The 24,184-nt window shown below is 37.2% G+C and overlaps 1 protein-coding gene across 1 annotated transcript; it reads left to right on the top strand.

The window, feature by feature from the left end:
• The first annotated feature begins 3,581 nt into the window (after positions 1-3,581).
• On the top strand, positions 3,582-19,776 carry LOC102508003 (60S ribosomal protein L18a-like). The gene is given in 3 exon segments (XM_032482900.1): positions 3,582-3,857; positions 19,192-19,331; positions 19,333-19,776. Coding segments are annotated over 3 exon segments (807 nt in total). The 3' UTR covers positions 19,724-19,776.
• The last annotated feature ends 4,408 nt before the right edge of the window (positions 19,777-24,184 follow it).

Below are 24,184 nucleotides of genomic sequence, written 5' to 3'. Positions count from 1 at the left end.
AACAAATTACCACAGACATAGAAGCTTCAAAACAACACTCACGCATTCTCTCGCAGTTCGGTAAGTCAGATACTGTGTGGGATTGGCTGGGGTCTCTGATCAGCTCCTTACACAGCCAAATTGAGACACCCTCTAGACCAGGCTCTGATTGAAAGGCTCCGGAGAAGAATTCACTTTCAAGCTCATTCAGAGTTTTGAGAGAATCTATTTCCCTGTAGCTATAAGTCGAGATCCCCAATGCACTGTGGGCTGCTGGCTGTGGACCACTCTCTTCTCCCAGAGACCGACCCATATTCCTTTCCATGAGACTTTCTCCATCTTCAAACCAGAAGCAGAGTGTCTGAGTCCATCTCACTCTTGAAATCTCTCTGGCTTCCTCTTTTGCCATCAGTGGAAGAAAGCTCCACTGGTAACAGACTCATGTGACTAGATTAGGTCCACTAGAATAATTCCCCTTGGCATAAAAATCAAAATCAATATGGGAGTAACACCAGGGAGCAAAGGTCATGGAGGTTATCTTGAAATTCTGCTTGACAGGGTATGCATTCGCCCAGAGAGCTTAAACTCATGGAATACACCCTCTGTGGTTTATATTCCAGCCCTCTGTTAAGACTCAGAACTGGAAGGTGAACCAGATGAGGAAAGGATGTCAAGATTATGATTGACCAACACCCATGCATCTAAAGGTCTAATTAAAAAGATTAAAAGATGAAAAATATATTAATAAATACTGTTTTCACTTCTTTTGGTTATATACCCAGAAGTGAGACCGCTGGATCATATGGGAGTTCTACTATTAATATTTTGAGGCGCCTCCAGACTGTTTTCCACAGTGACTATACCAATTTATATTCCCTCTAACAGTGCAAAAGAGTTCCCTTGTCTCTACATCCTTGCCAACACTTGTCATATCTCTTGTCATTTGATGGCAGTCATCCTAAAATGTGTGAGGTGATACCTGCACTCCCATGTTCACTGCAGCATTATTCACAATAGCCAAGATATGGAAACAACATAAGGGTCCATTAATAGAGGAATGGATAAAGGATATGTGAGATATATATATATATATATATATATATCTGTGTGTGTGTGTGTGTAATGGAAATTTAGTGTGGATGTATATGATATTATTTACATATACACAAAATATTATTGAGCCATGAGAAAGAAGGACGTCTTGTCATTTACAACAATATGAATGGACCTTGAGGGCATTATGCTAAGTGAAACAAGTCAGACACAGAAAGACAAATATCACACTATATCATGCATAGATGGAATCTAAAAAAGGCAAACTGATAGAAACAGTGAGTAGAACGGTGCTCACCAAAGGCTGGAGGTCAGGAAGAAGGGGAGAGGTTGGTGAAAGAGTACAGACTTCTAGTTATAAAAGTCCCGAGATCTAATGTAAAGCATGGTGACTATAGTTAATAGTATGTATTATATACTTAAACGTTGCTAAGAGAATAGACCTTAAATGTTCTAATCACAAAAAAAGGTACTTGTGTGGGCATGATGCATTACTAACATAGTGGTAGTCATCATTTTGCAAAATGTAAGCATATCAAATCAACACCTTGCATACCTTAAACTTACACAATCCAGGGGGAGGGTATAGCTCACTGGTAGAGCTTGGGCTCAGCATGCATAAGGTCCTGGGTTCAATCCCCAGCACCTCCATTAAATAAATAAATAAATACATACACCGAATTACCGCCCCCCCAAAACAAAACAAAACAAAACAAAAAAACCCTTACACAGTCTTAAGTCAATTATATCTCAATAAAGCTGGGAAAACTTAAATAAAAATATAATAGCAGATGAGTAAAATGTATCTGTTATCAAAGTCTTCGGCCGAACCGGAAGAAGACTATAAATCGTGGCATGTAACCACATTTGCAGGCGCCATGGGAACAGTTAGTGCAGGTTTATAGGAAACTTAAAGGAGAGGCAGCTCCCCAGTCTAACGAGTCTACACAGGACCCCTGAATCATCAAAGGTTTCCTGAAGAAGGCCACACACAGCTGCTTCTGAATGATGAGTAGGTTATCACAAAGTTTGCAAAGTAGCAAGGGCATTCTGTGAGAAGGAATCCGCATAAGCAAATTGGAGGTAAGTCGTATACTGATCTGTTTGCAGAAACTAATGAGCCATAACAAGGAAGTGAAGATGATATAATAATTTACTCAAATTACTGTTGGAGTCTTCATGAATTATTACCCACCCTTTGAAAAAGAACAATGAGAGAGACAGGAGGTCATTTGTTGACATGGCATTACTTGTCTCAGAACTCATCAGTTGCCTGGTGTTCCTTTTGGGAGCAAATCTAAACCCAGTTTGCTCAATGGCAAGACATTTAATCATGACCCCATTGTATCTACCCTAATAAAAACACTTGGAATTTTTATCTGTTTACAAAACAATCACATTTTCTAACTGGTGTGATTTATACTACGCTAAGACATGTTTTCACACACCATCTTACATTTTCTCTCTTTTTCTGTCTTGAAGTCCTTGGTCTAGGTCTATTCACCTCTCCTTACTCAATTTCTGCTCTTTATGGCATAATTCAACTCTCTACTCTATAAAGCCTCTCCATTCTTCACTGATATTCCCACTTTTCAAATTTCCTCTCCATGAAACTTTTGCTGCACATAATTAGCACTTCAGTAGACACTGATCTTTTTATGTAAATAGACCACATTTTTTAGAGCAGTTTTAGGTTCACAGCAAAACTGAGTGACGAGTACAGATACGTCCCATTTCCCACCTCCCCCACATATGCATAGCCTCCCACGTTATCAACATGCCCTAGCAAGAGTGGTACATTTATTACAATTGGTGAACCTACACTGACACATCACTATCACTCGAGGTCCACAGTTTACATTAGGAGTCGTTCCTGGTGATGTACATTCTATGGGTTTGGACAGATGTATAATGACATGCATCCACCATGATAGGATCACACAGAGCAGTTCCACTGCCCTAACAATCCTCTGTGCTCCATTTATTCAGCTCAACCTCCCCTGTAACCACTGGCAACCACTAGTCTTTACTGACTCTGACCATTTTTTCCCCCCTCTCTATCATTTTATTTGTGTAATACATACTTCTCCAACTTGATGACAATTTGTATCTTACCCTTGTTGATCTCTACTGAAATGACAAATATGTGTGTTGCCTATTTGTATATCAAGTGTCAGCTGCCAGGGTTCCACAAATCTTCAGGCTTCACAAGGCCATCTTAAAATTTACATGAAAGGGCAGGGGCACCCAAACCACCATTGATGGTGCTCTTTGGGTGTCCATGCATACGTACCCTTAAAGCATTTAGTTCCAATTTCCAGCTTCAGCTGAATTCCTAACCCTGCCTTTATCTCCAGTACATACTATCTGCTTTCTATAAAATGTCACCTTCAAACTAGATACCACACAGATCTACTAACTTTCTGGCAAAATGTAATAAAAATTCTGGATAAATGGGGAAGGTGCTACATTTATAAACTATCAGCCAAAAATTAGACATTAAGGATATGAATTTTTCAAGTCATGGGGACTATAGATTATCCCATCACATGGAGCTCCACATTCCCACAGTCTTGCTAAATCCCGCTTTTGCTCTCTTCACCCACAGGCCTTTTGAGATTGCATCTGACAGCACATTTCACTTTATTCTTCAGAGTAGATCAGTTCTTGATGGCATCACACCTTCCTCATCTTACGGGCAGCCTAGCAACACACAGGCCAAACGGGCCATGACCCATGTTTATTTCAGTCAGCAGAGCCTTCTGCTCCTTGCTAGCTTACCAAAGCCTCCCAACATAAAAATTACTGCTTTTCTGCACCTTTGGGCGAGTCACCGTCTTAGACAGGGCTCTCCAATTTACACTGTGTGAGCACAAGGGAGGTGGTGTAGGGATTTATGATCCTCCAGTCAAAAGAATAACGGAGGGAATGCTCTTCCAATTCTACGTATTAATTAAATTAAAGGTGAGCTTGGTCCCTAAAGAAAGGTGAGACTCTGCAACTAATGATGAGGATAGTTCCTTCTGTGTGGGCTGAATTCTCCTCTCCTGAATTCTTCATTTTCCTGGAGCTGAGACTCCCACTGTTGCCAATAGGAACTTTGTCATCCAAGGGTAGGAATGTGGTCCTGGGAATTTAATTATTCCTACAATAAAATTCCTGTTTTATTGAATATAAATAGGTATGCCTAGTTATGTTAGCGACTTTATAGTACTTAAATACCAATAATTATTCAAACAGATTTATTGAAGTTTAATGGCAATGTAATAATAATGTCGGTATGTTTTATATGCAATAGTTGTTACACCTCATTAAACACGTTGGTAAATGATCCATTGCTGTTTAATTAACATGCAATGACTGTGTTATTAAATCTTAAACTGTAAATTAAATCCTGATTTGAGACACTTAATTTTAAAGTGTGACTGAAAACTTCTTTGGGCGTGAGCCTCCAGAGTCCTTTTATTTTCCACGGTTCCTTCCTGCCCTGCTCATAGCCCACACTTATACCTTTGGAACTGGCAAGTGGGCTGCACTTAATTTGTGTGGCTGAGTTTTTTTCTTAATGGAGAAAGGCATGCCTTTCTGGTAGGTGAGCAAATGGTGAATAGAGAATAAACTTTCTTTCAGAGCCAAATTCTTACATATGGAAGATTACTTTTTAAAAAATATTATCTAGGAAAAGACACAGACTAAAGTCTGACAAGTATTCACTCATAATTTCATAGAGGGATATTTTGCAAGCTTGGCAGACTTTACTCAGAACTAAACACCCACCTATTTGCCGACAGATCCCTGGTGCATACAGGACTCTTCCATCTTTGCTGAACCAGCTGGCTATAAAAATAGCAACTGGGTGTTAAGTGGGCAAGGGTATTTCTCTATTTTTAATAGTGAGAATCAAGTCCTGTCAAGGTTTTTTATGTATTTCAAAAACCTATAGACAAGATTTTCTGGAGCATATGTTGGAGTTTGTGTAATAGTGGTCCAAAGAATAGTTATAAAATATTCTCCAGATGCTGTAAAACTTTTACATCTCTTTTTGTGTGTTCTTCTGTCTTTTAGAACACCAAAGAGATTCCTGGTGTTAGAATTTATATTCTGGGCATCTGTTCTCTAATGCTAACCTATGACAGCTTTCAATAATATTTTAGTGTTATCTAATGCAAAACATCCTAAGATTGGGGAAATGCAATTTCAAATAATTTCCAAACTCTTGGCTAAATAGTGTTATTTTCCCATAATTCGTTGGATAATATTAATAGTGCTAAAAGGTGTGTAAATTTTCACTCTGAGTTTTTAAAACACTTTTTAAAGAACTTCTTCAAAGCTTATTTGACATACCTGTATCTAAAATTACAGTTCTCTCTTCCATATGTGTAGATTGAAAAAAATAAAACAATCAGACACTACAGAAGAATAATTGCAGTATTTTGTAGAGCAGCGTAATAAAAATATGTTCTCGTAGAATCTTGCAAACCTAAGAGTAAAAGTGCTTCCTAAATTCTCCTTTCAGGCAAGTACTTGTGCGTATGTGTTCAAAATCCTTAATCCTGCTGTCTGTCTGGAAAACTTTGTGTACACCCCCGACCACCGTCATCACTCCACATCCCATCATATCTTTCAGGTGAACATCTCCTCTTTCAAAATCAGCTCAACTTGCTTACTTTTTGTAGCCTTTCCTATCCACCTGCTAGGAATTAGCTTCTTCCCTTTGGGGACAGTGCTGTGAAGACACTAGAGCAGCATGGAATACAGGAGGATTTCCATGATGGCCTCTCTGTAATTGACTGTAGGAAACCTGCAGGCATAACCCATGCCCGATTCGTCTTGAATTATCAGCCCAAGTAGAGTGAGGGACACAGAGTGAGAGCTCAATATTTCTTTATTGAATAAATATTTACCTCCACGATATTATGTATAAACATACACAGAGATTACCATTACTGCCTCCTTACCTCTTCATTGGATTCATCCTATGGCTCTGACTATGTAAATGTGCGTCATCTCTAAGCTTCCTTCCGTCTTCTCTTTTATCAAAACCTTCTTACAGGTAAAGGCTGCCATCCGTCATTTTACACTGGCATCATTCTATCAGAGTGTCTGCTATGAGAGGTGTTTTAACATCTCATCAGTCATAAGGGGGCAAGACTTTCTCCAGGCAGGCTCTGAAATCATTTCACTTGTGCCAAGGAAGGTCTTAGCACTGTTGGAACCTAATACATTTTATGAGTTGTAGATAGGCTGGAATTATGTATAAGACAACACATTATTGCAACAGACCAACATAAATAAAAGTGGTTAATTAAACTACGAACCCCGAAATACTATAGTATTCAGATACGTATTTCTAAGAAAACACCCCTTCCTGTATACATTTCTCCAAGGTGAAGATATTATTATTATAGAACTGTGTTAATTTGAATTTTTATTCTCATTTCAGCTTATAATAAAGTCTGACATGGAATTAAACAGAATATTTTTTCATGTAAATGTATAATTAAATTGCATTTATATATTTATTTATTTATTTTCTATCTCCACTAATTGAAAATAAATTCTAGGAGACTTGGGTTTTTTTTTTTTTTTTTTTAACCACTGAAGCCTGTCTGCCTAAAATAATGGCTGCGCAGTAAATACATGTGGAAACCATGCAGATACATTTCTTCTTTTTATAAATTCTACTTCAATACAAGATGTGTGTGTCAATCCGCATTTATATATTATGTTTACATTATTCCTTTAGTTCTGTAACAGCTCTGTATGGCATATAATTCAGATTTAATTAATGTAATTTTGTGCATAAGGAAGCAAGTAAGTATTAAGAGATTTGTCCAAATTATCAGGGCCAGCTAGCAATAAAGCTAATGTGGTCTTATTCTCAATTCAAGGTTATCTCTGTCTTACCAAGATAAAGAATTGCAAATTGACTTAAATATTTGAAAATATTTTTTGTTCATTTCCTACATCCTAATATGTAGCTTGGTAAAGAGAGCTGAAATTAGAGAGACATCTTAAGAAAATTCTTGTTTTCGCTCTCCTTTCTGATCTCTCTCTCCCTGTCTCTCCATTTGCTGACCCTCCTCAGACTAAAAGTGGTGAAAATTATTTAAAAAAAAATAATAACAGCAGGAAAAATTAAAGCCTCTGGAAATGATCCTAAGAGAAAACAACATATGAATCTATTCTTGAAAATCTATAAAAATTCGGTTAAAAATGCAAGAGCCAAATGGGATAACACATTTAAAATAATGAAGAAAAAAATCTACCAAGAATCCTGTATCTAGCAAAATTATCTTATAAAAAGGAAGGCAAAGCTAAGATATATATGATAAAGCCTAGATCAACCTCTAAAATTTTTTCAAGAAATATGCTGAAAAAATAATTTAAATCAATCATAGACCTAAATGCAAAAGTGCAAAACTATAAAACTCCTAAAAGATAACATAGAGGAATTTCTCAGTGGCCTTGAGTGTGGTGATGACTTTTTAGATACAACACCAAAGGCATGATCCCTAAAAGAAATAATCAGTAAGCTGTACTTCATTAGAATTAAAGACTGCTGCTCTGTGAAAGCTAATCTCAAGAAGAATGAGAAGACAAGTGACAAAGTGGGAGGAAATATTTGCAAAAGATATACCTCAAAAAAAGGAGATATCTCATTAAAAAAAAACATATATCTCATTATCCAAAACATACAAAGAACACTTAAAGCTCAACAGTGAGAAAACTAACAACCTGATTAAAAAATGAGCCAGAGTCCTGAGCAGACCACTTACCAAAGAAGATGACACAGAAGCATATAAAAACATGTTCAAAATTATATCTCACGAGGGAACTGCAAATTAAAGCAATGTAATATCACTACACACGTAACAGAATGTCTGAAATCCAAAGCAATGACAATCAATACCAAATGCTGGTGAGGATGTGGAGCAATAGGAACTCTCAAATGTTGCCGGTGAGAATGCCCCATGCTACAGCCACTTTGAAAGACAGTCTGGCAGTTCTTAAAAACTAAACATGCTCTCACCATATGATTCACCAATCATGCTCCTTGATATTTGCACAAATGAGCAGAAAACACGTCCACACAAAAACCTGTACCTGGAAGTTTATAGCACCTTTATTCATAATTGCCAAAACCTGGAAGCAACTAAGATATCCTTCAGTAAGTGAGTGGAGAAATAAACTATGGTACATGCAGTCAATGGAATATTATTCAATGCCAAAATGAAGTAAGCTATCAAGCCATGAAAAGACAGGGAAGAACTTTAAATGAATATTTCTACATTAAAGGAGCCATTCTGAAAAGGCTGATTACTGTATGACACTGCAGAAGAGGCAAAACTACTGAGACAGTAAAAAGATCAGAGGTAGCCAGGGCTGAGAAGAGAGGGAGGGGTGAATTGGCAGAGAGAACAGATTAACTTTAAGGCACTGAAAGTATTCTGAATACTACAATAACGAATACATGTTATACATACATTTGTCCAAACTCACAGATGTATAACACCAAGAGTGGACCCTAAGTTAAACTGTGAACTTTGGATGATTATGATGTGTCAGTGTGGGTTCATAAATTGTAACAAATGTACCACACTGTTGGGGGGATGTTGATAATGGGGGAGGTTATGCCTGTGTTGGAGCAGGGGTTATATAGGATATCTTTATACATTGTGCTCAGTTTTGCTGTGAAACTAAAACTGCTCTAAAAAAGAGTCTAATAAAATCATTAAAGAAATTAAAATACTAAAAAGAGAGAAAAAGCATTATACAATTAAATAGAAAATTCCTTCCACAAAATCCTTATAAAATATATTAAGTGCCAAATGTATGCGTGGCATTCTGCTTTTTGTGTTAGGTTATCAAAGTTGAAGCACACAGGAGTTTAGTCAGCAAGATGCTCAATTTTCTTTTGCAAGACGAAACATACACACATACAATAATTTTTCAAGGCCACGTAATAGTGACTGCCACAAGGAATACTTAGATGGAATTCAGTGGGGCCTTGAAAAGAAGGAGTACTTCTTTAGGGGAAAGTTCTTTGAAGGATGTAGCATTATCACTGGTCTTCAAAAGATTCAGGAATATACATAAATGGTGAAGGTCTTTCTTGGTGGAAGGACCTGTAGGAGTAAAGACATGTGGATTTGATAATGGAGGTTTGAGAGCACATGCAAACTGAAATTAAGGATTCAATACAGACGGCAAACTTGAACATGCAAAACTGAGAGGGGAAGACGGGGGTGGACACTCCCCTGTGCTGGTGGGGAAATTGATGAACAAGCTAATCCCAGATGGGAAGAGGGAAACTTCTTTCTCAGAGACAAGAAGAGGATGGAGATTCATTTGGAGTAAATAGAGGCCGAAGAAATATAAATCAGATACATTTAAATAGTTTATTTCATTAAAATATAAAGCAAAATTCTTGGCGAAGAATCAGGGTGGGCTGGATATAGTTTAAGTCTTGAGAGCAGGAGAAAAGTTTCAAAGAATGTAGAGGAAATAATGTGACAACTATTCAATTAGAGATTATTTGAAGATGCAGGGTTATCACGCTGAGTTGAACAGATTGTGGCTTCCAAATGGTGCCCAGATGCAGGGGGAAAGTGGAGGTGAGGGGTGCTGGCCCAGGCTGTGTCCACTCCAGAGAGCACCGATTCATACAACAGTGCCAAATGGGTGAGTAGTGGCCCTGGAAAAAAATCTGAAACTAAACTGATGTTTGGGTTTTACTAAAGACTATACCTAAACTAGTTGACTTAAGAGAAATAAGTGCCTTTGTGTTACAAAGTAACCCCAAATTTAAAGAGGGAATCACTTAAGCTCCATTAGCCCTGGATCAAAAGCACAATAAGGCATTCCAGAAACTTGATGTCTAAATTCTGTAGTGGAAGAAGTTGTCGCTTTTAAAAAGCAGGATTTCCTTCCATCTTAGTTATGTTGGCAACAGTCCCAAAGCTATTGAGGAGTCTAAATAATTTGCCAATATATTTACAGTGTGAATTTAATTGGATAAAATTTCACTTTAGCCAAATGGCTTTTTTGAATCAGTTTGCTTTGGACTTCCTATCTTGAATATATATAGCTCGTGTTTTCTTGAAATACTTAATGACTTGTCTGGTAGGCAAATTCTAAATAGAAGAGCATTCTTCCAGATGCTCAAGTATTTTAGGTTAATTGACCCTTTCATGGAGAAATTCACGTTGCTGAAAAAGTTAAAGGCGGTATTGTATTTAAACTGGTGTAATTTCAATATTAAAGGCAACTCTCCTAGTCATCTAGTTTATAATACCTTTGAGTCAGAGAGGAGCACAATGGACCTTACCCCAGTTCATTAGGGATATACAGAGATTATGCAAATGTGAGGAGAAGAAAAAAAACCTTTCCTTTTTTTTTCTGTCCCTCTTTGTTACTGTTAAATATTAAACTATACACAATGTCTTATTTCACTCCTGAATTTTAGAATTCCCAGACTAATAAAACTTAAATAGTTTAAAATGATTATAGCCTCAAACTCATTTAGGTAGGCAGTATAAATAATGCCTTCCTACCTCTGCCTGCCCTCTCTGGACAAGTGCTACAGGGGATAAATCAAATAATATAGATGATGCAGAAGAGCACGAAGCACCAAATGAGCCCCTCAAATTGATTTTTTTCAGTTGGTGCCAATCAACTGAAATGAATGCAGTCTTTAATTTGTAATAGTATGTCTCTTGTATATTAAGACAACGTGTTTGATTCAATTGTTAGTTCTTTCCTGTGACTGCTATTCAGCATAAATGTATTCATCCTTCTATTTGCTGAGAAGCAAACAGCCTTGGCCTGTGCTCATAACCTATGTACTACCAATTACATTTTCTGGACTACTACATGTACAGAAACTGGGGACTCTTGTCTATTTAAATAAGTCCCCCAAATAAACATATAATATAAATCACAAGTATTCTTATTTTTAGAAATAAATGTTTCTTTCCTAAAGGTGGTTTTATGGACTTTGGCTTCCCTAATTCTCACAACAGTTCTGGAAACATAATTCCTTTCTATGCAGCTACACTGGCTCCAGAATGTCTTTTACAGTAACTCAGTAAAGATGCATTTTCCTTTATTTTTCTAATTTTTATACTCATGTCTAAGTCATTCCATAACGACAGGCACAAATAAACTTTCTACCCTTAACTACTAAAGTAACTGATTATCTTTCCATAAAGCTAATGACACTTCAACCCTGTGGCTTTTTTTTAAACCAAAGATGACAATAACCTCTGCTATATACAAAGTGTTTCCTTAAAAAAAAAAAATCAATGACATTACAAAGAAGTATTAAATGCTGCAGTACTGTCCCATTCTCCCTTCCATTGTTCCAGATCAGTCTCCTGGCTGCAAATCTGCACAGCTTGATATCTGCTAAAAAATGATTTCAACCCAGCATCTTGTCAGATGTAGCCCATGTTTTGTGTTCTCTGAGCTTCTAAAAAGAATAAACAAACCCGGAGCGTAGGAAGGTACTTAGATGGCTTCTAGGGGAACTGTCATTTCCACTACAGCTTTGTGCTTTACTGCAGACCGAGGCTGATACTAAAAATCGCTGGAAGAAAAGAGAAAAAATAGCATCACTAGCATGTGGATGAATGCCATGTAGAGGAAGGTAAGGGACCACAAAGCAAACAAGATTATGGGTGCGGCTACAAAATGTGGGCAGAATATTTGGATATTTTAGTGAATATTCAGAGCTAAGGGGATGGAGGTAGGACAACCTACAGAAAATTTCCTTAGTGAGAATGATCCTTAATGACATTTAGCACTCTGGTGGTTATGAAATTTCCAAATATTTATCTAAATATCCTCTTTGGTCTCTAGAGATCATGTAGACACAGGCAAGAGATGTGTCAGTGTATATGTATGTGTGTAAATCATTATCATTCATTATATGAGGAGGAAAAAATATGTTCAAAGTGTCAAATAACATATAGGAATCTTTTCACCAAAATACTTGAACACATATATACAAATATATGCATAAGTAAGCTCACAGCAACATCACTAGTGTTAGAAAAAGAAGAATAATAATTAAGAGAAAGAGAGGAATTACACACAAATGGAAAACTGTGCTGCCATTAAAACAACTGAATTTGATTCTGACTTAGAAAAACACCCACTGCATATTGTTAAATAAAATAGCAAGCTATACGGAAGGAAATGAAGACTCTGATCCCAATTTGCTTAAAAGACCAAAACAAAATTGTTGTTGAACATGTAAGGCTCATATTTCTATGCACAGAAAAAAATTCTCCAAGAATAAGAAACAGAGAACAATGAAGGGCAAAGAAGGCCGAGAAGGGCTTACGCTTTTTACTATACACACTTATACATTGTTTGAATTTGTTAAAGCAAACATGTTTTTCTTGTTTAACTGAAATAAAAAAGATTAAAAGAAAAGCATACACTGTTCTCAGAGTAAGTGCATTTTCGCATCATTCAGAGGGGGAGGAAAAGTGTCAGACTTCCAAATAGTTCCTTCCATTTATATTTCAGTACCTCTGGCCATTTTTTAAAAGGTAATAAATATATGCAGTTGCTGGCTACAGAATGACTTATTTATCCTTTTCCCTTCGCTTTGAAGTCCAGAAATATTTGTGCTCCCCTCTCCACATGCCTCATTTCTGCACCCCCCTGTTTTCCACGTGGTCTCTTATGAAAACATCTTGGAACTGGCATAATAAAACCCCAACTGTTGTCTCTTCACTTTCAACTCCATGATTAAAAGGGGAATAAAACTGCAGTACAGGGGGGTGGGGAGGGAGGGGGGACGGGGATCCAAGGTGTGTGTCTGTGGAGCAGCCAGTTCAGATGTGGCACAGAGAGTTCTACAGAGAGTTCTAGCAGAGCGTGGCTCTGAAGCCGACCGAAGAAGCAAATGTTGAATAAAGAAGCACATGTTGAATAAAGGGAAATAAGGGAAAGATAATGATTTATTTAATCTCTACTGAAGAAGCAGAAACATGTTAGGAGAGAAAAAAAAAGGTTTTGAGTATAACTGTAGAAAATTTGTTTATGGACACCTTCAGAAACTAATAAATATTTGACCCCTTTTCTCCCCCAAATTTCCCAGATCACAAACAGTGCAGTCATCAGCATCGGTGCACAAGGAGCAGGACGCTGATGGATGCTAGTTGTCATGAACTGAGAAGGGTCCTCTAGGCAAAATTTGTTCTTTATTAAAACTGTGTGGTGTGAAAGGGAATCGGTGGTAGGGTGATCAACCTTTTAAACACACACTGGTGTGGCTTACGTGTCATAGCAACTATTGGCTTGATTATAAATGTACACGGACTTCCAACAGCACCCACATGGTGCTTCCAAATGTGTTTTGCAACTTTTTCAACGTGTTCAGCAGGTTCTGGCAAAAGATAATTTAACTACCCATGTGTTTGGCATACCTTTACATATTGCAGTTATATGATTACAGGAAACAAATGAATACTTCCCTTACTATTTTCAGACTGATTATATTCAGCCATTGGATGTAGAACAACATTAAAATGCACATAGTGATAGCATAGATTTAGCTACACTGTGGTTCAAATTTTGTCTCAGGTGCATTAATGCCTGTTATGGAAAGTGCTTGTTCACTTTTTTCTAGCTTCACTCCAGCACTTTAATATGAGTATTATTATTATTATTATTATTATTATTATTATTATTATTATTATTATTATTACTACTACTACTATTATTATTATTATTATCATTACTACTACTACTACTTCTTAAAATACTGAAATAACCCTCTGATTCATCTCCCCATGTCCAGTTCCTCCTGGATCCAATAAATCTACCAACGCCAGATCCAATGTCTGCCCCCGCCAGATCAATCTTCCTTATGCCTAGACTTGATAGAGTTCTAAAGCCCTCCATGCCTTGGTCGTGCCTGATGAATTAAGGATAAACCCTACAGCCTGGCGTTGGAAGCTTTTCATCACAAGTATGCTGCTTATCTTTCCTGTCTTACGCTGTTTCTCAGCATACCTTCCACTTGAAATCCAGACAGCCTTTCCCCACACTCGCCTTTTGAAGTTCAACCAACTGTTGAATTGTGTTCAAATGGCAAACAGCCCAAGATTCCACAGTGGAGTAAAATACGGAATTGAGTTGAAAGCTTCCATTTTCAGATGTCTGAAATGGGAGTAAGTATCTACGTTTCAGAGCAGTTGGGGAAGAGCATCAGAAACATAGTAGCTGATAGATAGCTGACGACTGTCTAGTTTTTCCACCAATGACCTTTAAATGACAGGTTCTACCTTTATATTTTAATTTTTCATTTTCTTACTATTATGTTCTTTCCAGGTCTCCCACTTACTGCCCAACATAGATCAAATGCTTTGTATGGATAAAGAAATAGGAGCACCTTCTGTTTGTTTAGTGTGTCTGCTTTAGTTAAATATCCATGGAGCCTGAATCTCAACAGATCATCCATATTTCAATCTCATCTTCTTTCTGACCCTTATCAATCCTACTTGAAATCTCTGCCTTCAGTTTCCTCAGCATGAGAGTATCAGACTTAGCTTGAAGGGCTCTTAGATAACTCAGTGGAGGTAATATACACAAAATGCCTGGGACAGTGTAGGTGGTCAATGGATATTTTTGGAAAATAATTAACTGGCAGGTAAAGATGGTATCTGCGTTATTCATTGTATCATCACTCTGGATTTTATGCAATTTGCAATCGATGCTGACCTATAGCAGACAAAATGAGTGCAATTTAATGGAAAAGTAATTAAATTTGCACCTGAAGCGCTCTCATTTTTAGAAACCCTCTGGCATTGTTGAAAATGTTTCTCCAGGCAAAACTCTTCATTCCTGTTTCTTAATTTCCTTATCTATTAACCAAGGGGATTATATTAAATTGTTTCTAAGATCTCACATAGTGCTAACATTCTACAATCATATTTTTTAAAAAATACATACCCTGCCTAACTTCAAAAAGAAGAAGGATCAACCCCAAGTTCTTTGGTCACTTTTTTTTGTATCAGTCAAAATATACCAAGTTGTACTATGGAAATAAACCACCCAAAATGATCATGGTCTGTAACAACGAAAATTTATTTCCCTCACAAAACCTGCCCTATAAGAGAGAATCTGCAGCAGTAGTCCTTGTGGTGGTTGGGGGGATAAAGGTGGGGGGAGGAGAAGGTAGGGGGCGCTCTTCAGTGTAAATGTCTGCACTGGAGGAGTCAGAGGGAGTATCGCCAGCTAGTGTGGAGGAGCAAGAGACTGTGACCAAGCCGACCATGGCTCTCAGAGGACCTCCCAGAAATGGCACGTTACTCCTTCTCACATTTCATCATCGGTAAAGCAAGTTTTGAGGCCAACCCTGTTCTCAGTGGGGATCCTCTCTGGCAATTACAGAATACAATTTACTGCATACTTTGTCAGTCTTATGTCTCTATTTTCCATCTTATTTGCCAGCTTTACTGTTGCTTTTCCTATTGGCCACTAAGTACTTCCATTTCAATATTATACTTGAACCCCAACCAGTCGTTATGTCAGAATCAGAATTCATCATCAACCTTGCAAAGACAGCCTGTTTCCCACTTCCACATATTCGGTAATTTCAGAATAATTTTAAACTCCATCACCTTCCATGCAATCACTCTATAAACTCTACTGATGATGTCATTGAAATTCTTCCCATACTTGCACCCTGACTTTTATTTTCCCCCATTTCTTTAGTTCAGGCCTCCCATCCAGTCTGCTACAGTAGAGTATACACATATAATATAGATACAATATTGTAGCTTGTCTGCAAGTAGTATGCAATGCAGTCAGTTGGAATGAGTTTTGACTGCTCCCTTCCTTTGCTCAGAAGCATTTAGTGCTTCTATCACCTAAAAAAATTTGATCTAAACTCCTTAATCTAGCATTTAACACTTTCCATGGGATACTAGCACCAACCTATGTTTTATTATTTCGATATATTCATACTCTGTACTATAGAGAACTCCTCTGAATACAAAACACAATTTGTATTTTTCATATTCTTATATTTCACCCTTTAGTTCAAAAATAATTTATAAAATTTTTATATATTTTATAGAGAGTTCTGTACATAGTAGGTTCTCTACGCATGTTCAGGAAGGAGAAGGAAATGAAAAGGATTCCCTTTTTATATGAGCATTACCAGTTGTCTGGCACTTTGCAAAATATTTTCAAATCATTACTTCATTTATGTTTTACTTCAATTTTATGGGGTGTTAATTATCATCATTTTATGCATGAAGAAAAACATGGCTTAGCAAGATTAAGCCGATGGACCAGAATCCAAACATATGTCTATAGATTCAAAGCCAGTCTACACCTTTCTGTTTAATATTTGGAACTGTTTGGGATGCACATTAGGTTAGTGGGTCTTCAACTTCGTGGATCCAGAACTCTTTCTTGGATCTGGGGATTCTCTAGGTATAGAGCATACTAATTCTATCAGGTTGGGTGGATTTCCCTTGAATAAAAATAGTTTTGGAACAAATAGGTTATTGGTTCTCAAACTCCTTGCCTACCCTGGGTCCAGGTAAGCCTGCAAATACACTGTTTCCCAATTTATGTCATGATGTTTGGCATCAAATACGATGACAATCTTTCAAAATTATGGCATTTTGAAATCTGCTATTTCTGTTCTACATTTGTAAGAATCCCCAGATACTAAAGATTATCCAAACTGAATAATACATACATATATAAAATAATCAAGTGAAAATTCCTCATATTGCTTAATAATAGAATGGACACAAAATATCATAATAATGGAATATGGAAACAATATGGAAATAACATATAATAATGGAAACAATATACAGAAATAGATTATACTGAGATACATTGCTACACATCAATTAAAAAAAAAACTAAGGGGTTTACCCTCTTTCTTTCTTTAAGCTATTTATTATATTTATTAGTTGCATTTCAAAATATACAAAGAATAATTAAAATTCACCAGTGGTCCACCATTTTTTATCCCTCAGCTGCTACAGATAAATTTCCACTTAAAAAAGCCAGAGTCATATAAGGTATCAAGGAAATTTTTTTTTTCCCTGTTTGGATTATTCTGGGAAGGAAGATTAGGGTGAGAGAAACATAAAGCCAAATCTGTTCAAATTGATCCAGAAATATACAAAATACCAAACACAAAAGATCAAGAAAATTCTTTTCCTAGAATATATATGGCTGGTTAATTCATAAATTAGTTATCTCTTAAAGCTTTGGTGATTTTATTAGGCTATATCCACTGAGGAAGTTTAAACATTTCTACTTGCTTTGTGTATTTAAGAAATCAGGGCCCACTCAGCTGCATTTAAAAAAAAAAAAATCTTATCAAGGTCCTTTTATCATTGGTAATCAATAATCCCAAAGATCTAGGCCTCTATCCAAAGATAATGAAAAAAACATAATTACAATCTTCTATTTGAGAATCCTTTACCTATGACTGAGAGACTATTTAGGCATAAGTCACTTCTTAAATTGTGTTGGGGAGGAAAAAATTTTCTTCTACCCTTCTAGGTTTTCTGGTTGATCCAAAGATTAAATTGACATGAGACAGATTAACAGAAGGAAATCAAACAAAAGTTTACTATTATGTACACATGGGAGAGATGCAGGAAAACTGAGTAACTCACCAAAATGCCTGAAACCCTCTCCTTAAATATCATTTCCAGCTAAAGACAAAGGAGCGGGTAATGGTTTGGGACCTCGAAGGGGAAGAAGGCAATTGACTTGGAGATGGAAAAGCAAATGTTTGGTAAACACACGTTTGCTGGGCCACGCAGAGAGACGAGACGCAGAGAGGAATCTTAGACTTCGCTCGGGCCCCCCCACCTAGTTCATACCCTCACTGTCTGTGGTGATGACTCCCTTTCTGGATCACATTTCTTACGTACATCCTTCAGGCAGTTAGCGGGAAGGTCAAGGTTTCTTCTTAAGTCTTTTGAGCCTGGATTGTTTTCAGCTCAAATCAGTCCCCATGCCCAAGAGACATTTTGGGGTGGCAAATTTTGTTCCCCTACAATTGTAATAACAAAGCTTTAGAATCTCCTTCTAAGTCAAGAAAACAAACTTATGACTTATTGAGGAAAATTAATGCTTAGTACGTACCTGAAATTTACAAAAGGTCAATCCTCATTATTGTCATTTGCAATAATACTTAAACAGAATAAAAGACACACATTGCAACTAGGATTCTCTATTAATAAAATAGCCTGTGCACGGCAGCTTCTAACCGGCGCAGACTTCTTTATGTGTTCAATGCCTAAAAGGCCTACAGCAGAAAGAACAGGTGGCAACAGGAATTATTTTAACAGCAGTAGAGAGAAACCAAGGGAAAATCAGACCCATCTGAAGAGTGAACTATTAGTATAAAATTAGGCCTTCCTTAGTTTTATGGCTATAATATCTCTTCTTAAAGTTTCACTACCCCTCAGGAATAATTAGAATGCTTTTAACTTAATTTTAAAGCCCGCACATACTATGGCACCTCATGGCTTCTTAACTCCCTATTCTAGTGCATCAGCTCACAAGCAGGTTACATAAAGGATACTTCTCTCCACCTTGGGTATGGAGGAGATCTTGGTAGGGAACAAAGGGAGCTGCTCTTTTTTGAGTTTTGTCTACGTGAAGTTTTATTTTCTAAGTTAACAAAAATGGAAATAAAAATACATCTGATTGTTTCCAGCAAAACGATCAGTGACGTAGTTTCCTAGAGTGAATTCAAAATATACGTAAACGGTAATATTTCATTTATTGAGCAGTTCTCCAAGTATTCTATTCTCTTAAGTATATAATGAGTATATTTATTACTGGAAATCAGAGACAGAAAAAAAAAATAAGAGAATTCCATCATGCAGAGAGTTGTGATTTGGGTATAAAATTCCTCTGGCTCTGTGTAAGCATCAAAACCAAATTATAAAGATGACATTGAAAGATATCATTTTTACTTTCTCTTATTAGTTACCTGTGAGACATTCTACATCAGCCCGAAAAAGCCTTGATGGATCAACTTGTCAGTAGATGTAATAAAGCCATTTTAACACCAGTCACCTTGGCAAGAGGAATCTGGAATCAGGAAATTTACTGAGCCTTTTCGTGGGTGGCGGCAAGTGCAGATAGAGCGCTCTGAAGGCTTCGGGCACGCTGCGAGAGTACAAGGTGGCGGGGCGCTGCCCGCCCACCCCCAAATGCCGCTCACCGCCTCTCTATCGCATGCGCATCTTTGCACCTAATCACGTTGTTGCCAAATCCCGATTCTGGTGCTGTGTCTCAGCTGAAAAAAGTGAAGTCGTCCGGGGAGATGGTCTACTGTGGACAGGTGTTCGAGGAATCTCCCCTGCGGGTGAAGAACTTGGGCATCTGGCTGCGCTCTGACTCCCGCAGCGGCACCCACTACATGAACCGGCAGTACCGGGACCTGACCACAGTAGGCGCCGTCACTCAGTGCTACCGAGACCTGGGTGCCTGGCGCCGCGCCCGGGCCCACACCGCCCAGATCATGAAGCTGGAGGAGATCGCGGCCAGCAAGTGCCGCCGACCAGCGGTCAAGCAGTTCCACGACTCCAAGATCCAGTTCCCGCTGCCCCACCAGGTCCTGCGTCGCCAGCACAAGCCACACTTCATCACCAAGAGGCCCAACACCTTCTTTTAGATGCAGGGCCTTCCTGTTCCCCTTCTGCCCAAATAAACTCTTTGGGGAAAACAAAACAAAACAAAACAAAAAAAAAAGGAAAAGAAAATTTACTGAGAATTGTAATTGTAAAGTAGTTTCCAATGTGTGCTGCTCAGAACTTTCACCAACATTAAAATAACTTACTTTCTTAATAAAGAGAGAGTGAGGATTTAAGAGAGGGATACAGACAAAGACAGAGAAGAAGAGACAAAAAGAACCCACAGAGAGGCCAAGAAATGTGTGTGTGTAAAATATACGTGGACCCCACACCTGTATAAATACGTGAGATTCTATGAAGTCAAAATTCTCTTCAACCTTGACCCAAAGAAAAAGAAAATTACTTTAGCAACTATCACCCAAGTGCACAAGGAATCCTCTTATAAATAGATCCTTTGTGAATTGTATTAATCACCATGTATGAAACCTTTCAGTCTGAAAGGTAAATTTCAAGGTGTTGAAGCAGCTTCAGTATGAACGGTGTTGCTTTTGGAGGAAAGCTGTCAGTTCTTTCATGGGTGCTATCAAGTAGGAGTTGTCAATATGAATAAGAGACAACAGGGACACTTATAAGAGGGAGTGTGAGGGTAAATGTTTGACGAGGGAACTTGGGGTTAAATTGCTGGGAACTCTTTCTTTTTTTTTTTTAATTAGAAATTCCATCTAGCAGTTTCTAGCCCCCAGGGATTCTGAGGCCAAATCTAGAGGAATGTGTTTACAGAGCGACTGAAATCTGTAGGGTCAGGACCACAGAAACATCAATAAGTAAAAAACAGTTTGACTTCAAATGAGTGTCATTAATCGTGTTTTAAAAGTTAACATCATTGGAGAATTTCTCACCTTCAAAGTTTTCCTCTGCCTTCCTACTTTGCTGGTTAAAGAGTGGTTAACACATAGCTGAAAAAGCCAACTGTGTTAGAACCCTGGATGGCCGCACTTCTTAATGGGGAAGAAGGTGTTTGGCCGGCGTGTGGAATGTGCCAGTCGGACCAGCTCACGCTACCTAGATGAAGCCAGTGGAGCCATCTCAGTTCATAACTTTCACACCACTCTCTGTTTTTCTTTGGGTTCCCTTAATTCAAAGCCTGTGATCCTTGGAAATGGTTTTGTTTTCCCATGGTCTTAGTTGGGCTTCCTAGAGAGCAGGGCTTGGCAACAACTCTCTTTCCCAGCCTCACTTGAACTCTCAACAACAGACCCCCTTGTAATGAGTCCGGCTCAGGGGTAGGATTAGGATATTCGTCCAAGAGGCCTGGCCTATCTCAGCCTCACACCCTCGGATTCTGAAAAGAGGCAAATGTGTTCAGGAGTTTTAGAGAGAAGGTAAAACCTTTTTATTCTCCTGTTGACCCTCAGGCCCAGAGCCCGGAGACAGAATGGTAACTTTTCAACACTTGCATCTTTATGGTCGCACTTGAAGATTCTAGGTTCATCTTTCCATCAGTTCAAACTGGTCAAGGTAACAACTGTTGTTGTTCATTTGAGTTGCTCTAACAAAATGTCACAGATTGGGTGCTTATAAAAAACAGAAATTTCTCTCCCACAGTTCTGGGGGCTCGAAGTCCAATACCAGAGTGCGAGCATGGTTGGGTGGGTGCCCTCTTCTAGGTCATAGACTTCTAGCTGTGTCCTCACACAGCAGAAGGGGGAGGAGTGACTCTGGAGTCCCTTTTACAAAGGCACTAATTCCATCCATGAGGGTAATACCCTCATGAGTTAAGAACGTCCCAAAGGCCCCACCTCCTAATAACACCACCTTTAGGGGTTAGGATTCAACATCAGTTTTACAGGAACACATTCAGACCATGTCAACAGCACTCCATGTTCAAAGCTGTGTCTGATATGGTAACTGAAAAAGTAAACAATCACCAATCAGATGGCCAACCTGAAAACTGTCTAGCGAATTTCACATCAAACAATATTTTCTAAACAAAAGGGTATAGGTGATGGCATGAATTATTAGCTTCTACAGTGATAACAGATTTCCCTGAGCAGACTGGGAACATACCATGACAAGCCACACAAGAGAAGACCAAATACATCATCAACCCGTAATCTCTCCAGAGAGGTTCATGACGTCATAATTACCCACATGCAGAGTGCACTGCACAACTTCATGCTATTGGTCACCCCAGAAATCCATGAGCTTGACCTGAGAACACTCAAATGATGTCAGTACCAATATATACATTTCCATCAGAGCGGAGGTGAAAACTGATTTGTTTGGCTGTTTTTTACTGGGAACACTATTTTTCCTCACTTTGGTTTTCATCACTGAAATGACAAGTGTTAATGATGATTCTATGGTGCATAATTGCAATTCTGTATAACCAGTAAAATATCAAATTCGTCTCAGTGCAATTTTAGAGAAAAATATTTTATTTGTTCTCAAAATGTTTGCTTTGAAATTTGAAAAATAATGTTTGAAATTCTAGCTAGGCCCATGAGTATGATATGAGAATATTTAAAGAGTTTAGGATTTGCAAATATTAACCACTATATATAAAAACAGCTAAAAAAAACAAATTTCTTCTGTATAGCACAGGGAACTATATTCAGTATCTTGTAATAACTTTTAATGAAAAATAATATGAAAACAAATACATATATACACACACACACACATGACTGGGACATTATGCTCTAGACCAGAAACTGACACATTGTAACTGACTATACTTCAATAAAAAACAAACAAAAATTCAAAACAAACAAACAAAAAGAAAGACAATGCATAGAATAGAAGATAGTCAAGAATTAGTTCTACTCTACTACTTGATAATAAATACATAATCCAAATCAGCTTTGTGTGTACATATATTCTCTTTTAATCAGAGTATCTACTCTATGAGTTTACCAATGCCATACCAATGAATACATACTGGCTGATTCTTTGGGAAAATGACCCATAGTATCAATGAAATTAGCAATAATCTCCATGTATATGATCATGTGTAGATGAAATATATATTAAATTTCTCCTCAGGAAGTTATTCTAGTATCACAATATTTAATTTTATACTTTTATTTCCAAACTATAAAATAGGGAAGAATTCCACGCATTTCTCTAAATATTTTACTTAGAAACTAATGTCACTAAGTCACAGAGTGACCATAGCTAATACCTATATGTCTCTTCTTTTTACATTTCATGAAATTTGATTTGTGTGCTTCTTATATAATATACATATGTTAAGTAGTTGAATTAAATACATAGAATGAATAAGATTTCAACGATTCACTTGGTTGAAATTGTTTGCACAAGTGTTCGTGGGGAAGGTTGTATGTGTGTAGACAAGTACATTGTTTTGCTATACAATATCAGAAGAGACTCTCAATGATTACTGTTATTCCTAATAGGCATTTTCATTTTAATAGATCTTATGACAAGCTGTTGCTGCCAGATGCCTGATTTGGGATCCTGACCTAAAAAATGAATGCTGATTTATTTTTAAGTTGAAGTATAGTCAGTTTACAATGTTGTGTCAGTTTCTGGTGTACACAGGGTGAAGCATGAATGCTGATTTTTAAGAGCAAAACTTAATAGCTAAAAACACACGAACCTTTTTTTTATAAACTTTTTTTAACTTTCTTTTTCACTTTACTATTGTTTGTAGTTTACTGCCTCAAAAGTATTGGCATTGGCATAAAATGTTAAATCACATATAAGACAAATATTAAATGTGTACATAATTAGGTAATGTGGATGAATTGTGTGTCATTAAATTAGGACTAAAGAGTTGTTAAAACTGAATGTTAACCTTTGTTTTAAATTTCCTGTCAGCCAAGTTAAAAATAGAAAACACATGGGGTAAAATGACAATGATAACATTTAAAATATATTAAAGATATATCTACATATATGCTTTAAATGGCAAAATCCTCCCCATAAGCATTATTTAATTCCCAGATTAAAATTAAAAACATGTTTTTCTGATCATCAAGTCTATTTCTGTTCTAAATTCAAGAAGGAAATTGTTTTGTATCATTTCATGTATTATTGAATGAACTATTAAAAACCACAAAAATTTATAGAAGATATAGAAACCACTCTTTATCAGATTAGCTTTCAATTATTATGGCATAAATTTAAGCCTAAATGAAAACTTTAATGCCTAAACTTGTATAAATTTTTGTTCAAGCTAACTGATAAACTTTTAATACAAAAGGCACAACAACAAAGTAGAAAAGATTTTTAGCTTCACAGTAAAAAGACATGTTTCACTTCGAGTTCTGCAGTTTACTGCCCATTTGATTTTTCACTATCATTTATACTGTGTAAATTTGTTTGTAAGAAATGGTATAATAATCAATGGACATTTCAAGAATATATGATAATGTATGTAAACTACATGACAAAGAATGCATTCAATTTATGTGAATGATACATTCTCCCTAATTAAGGAGTCAATATTTTGATATAGTAATAAGAGCACCTTGAAC

The sequence above is a fragment of the Camelus ferus genome, chromosome 6 (genome assembly GCF_009834535.1).
Source record: "Camelus ferus isolate YT-003-E chromosome 6, BCGSAC_Cfer_1.0, whole genome shotgun sequence".
Classification (NCBI taxonomy): domain Eukaryota; kingdom Metazoa; phylum Chordata; class Mammalia; order Artiodactyla; family Camelidae; genus Camelus; species Camelus ferus.
Note: the sequence above shows the minus strand (reverse complement) of the source record. Positions and strands in the feature narration are given on the sequence as shown.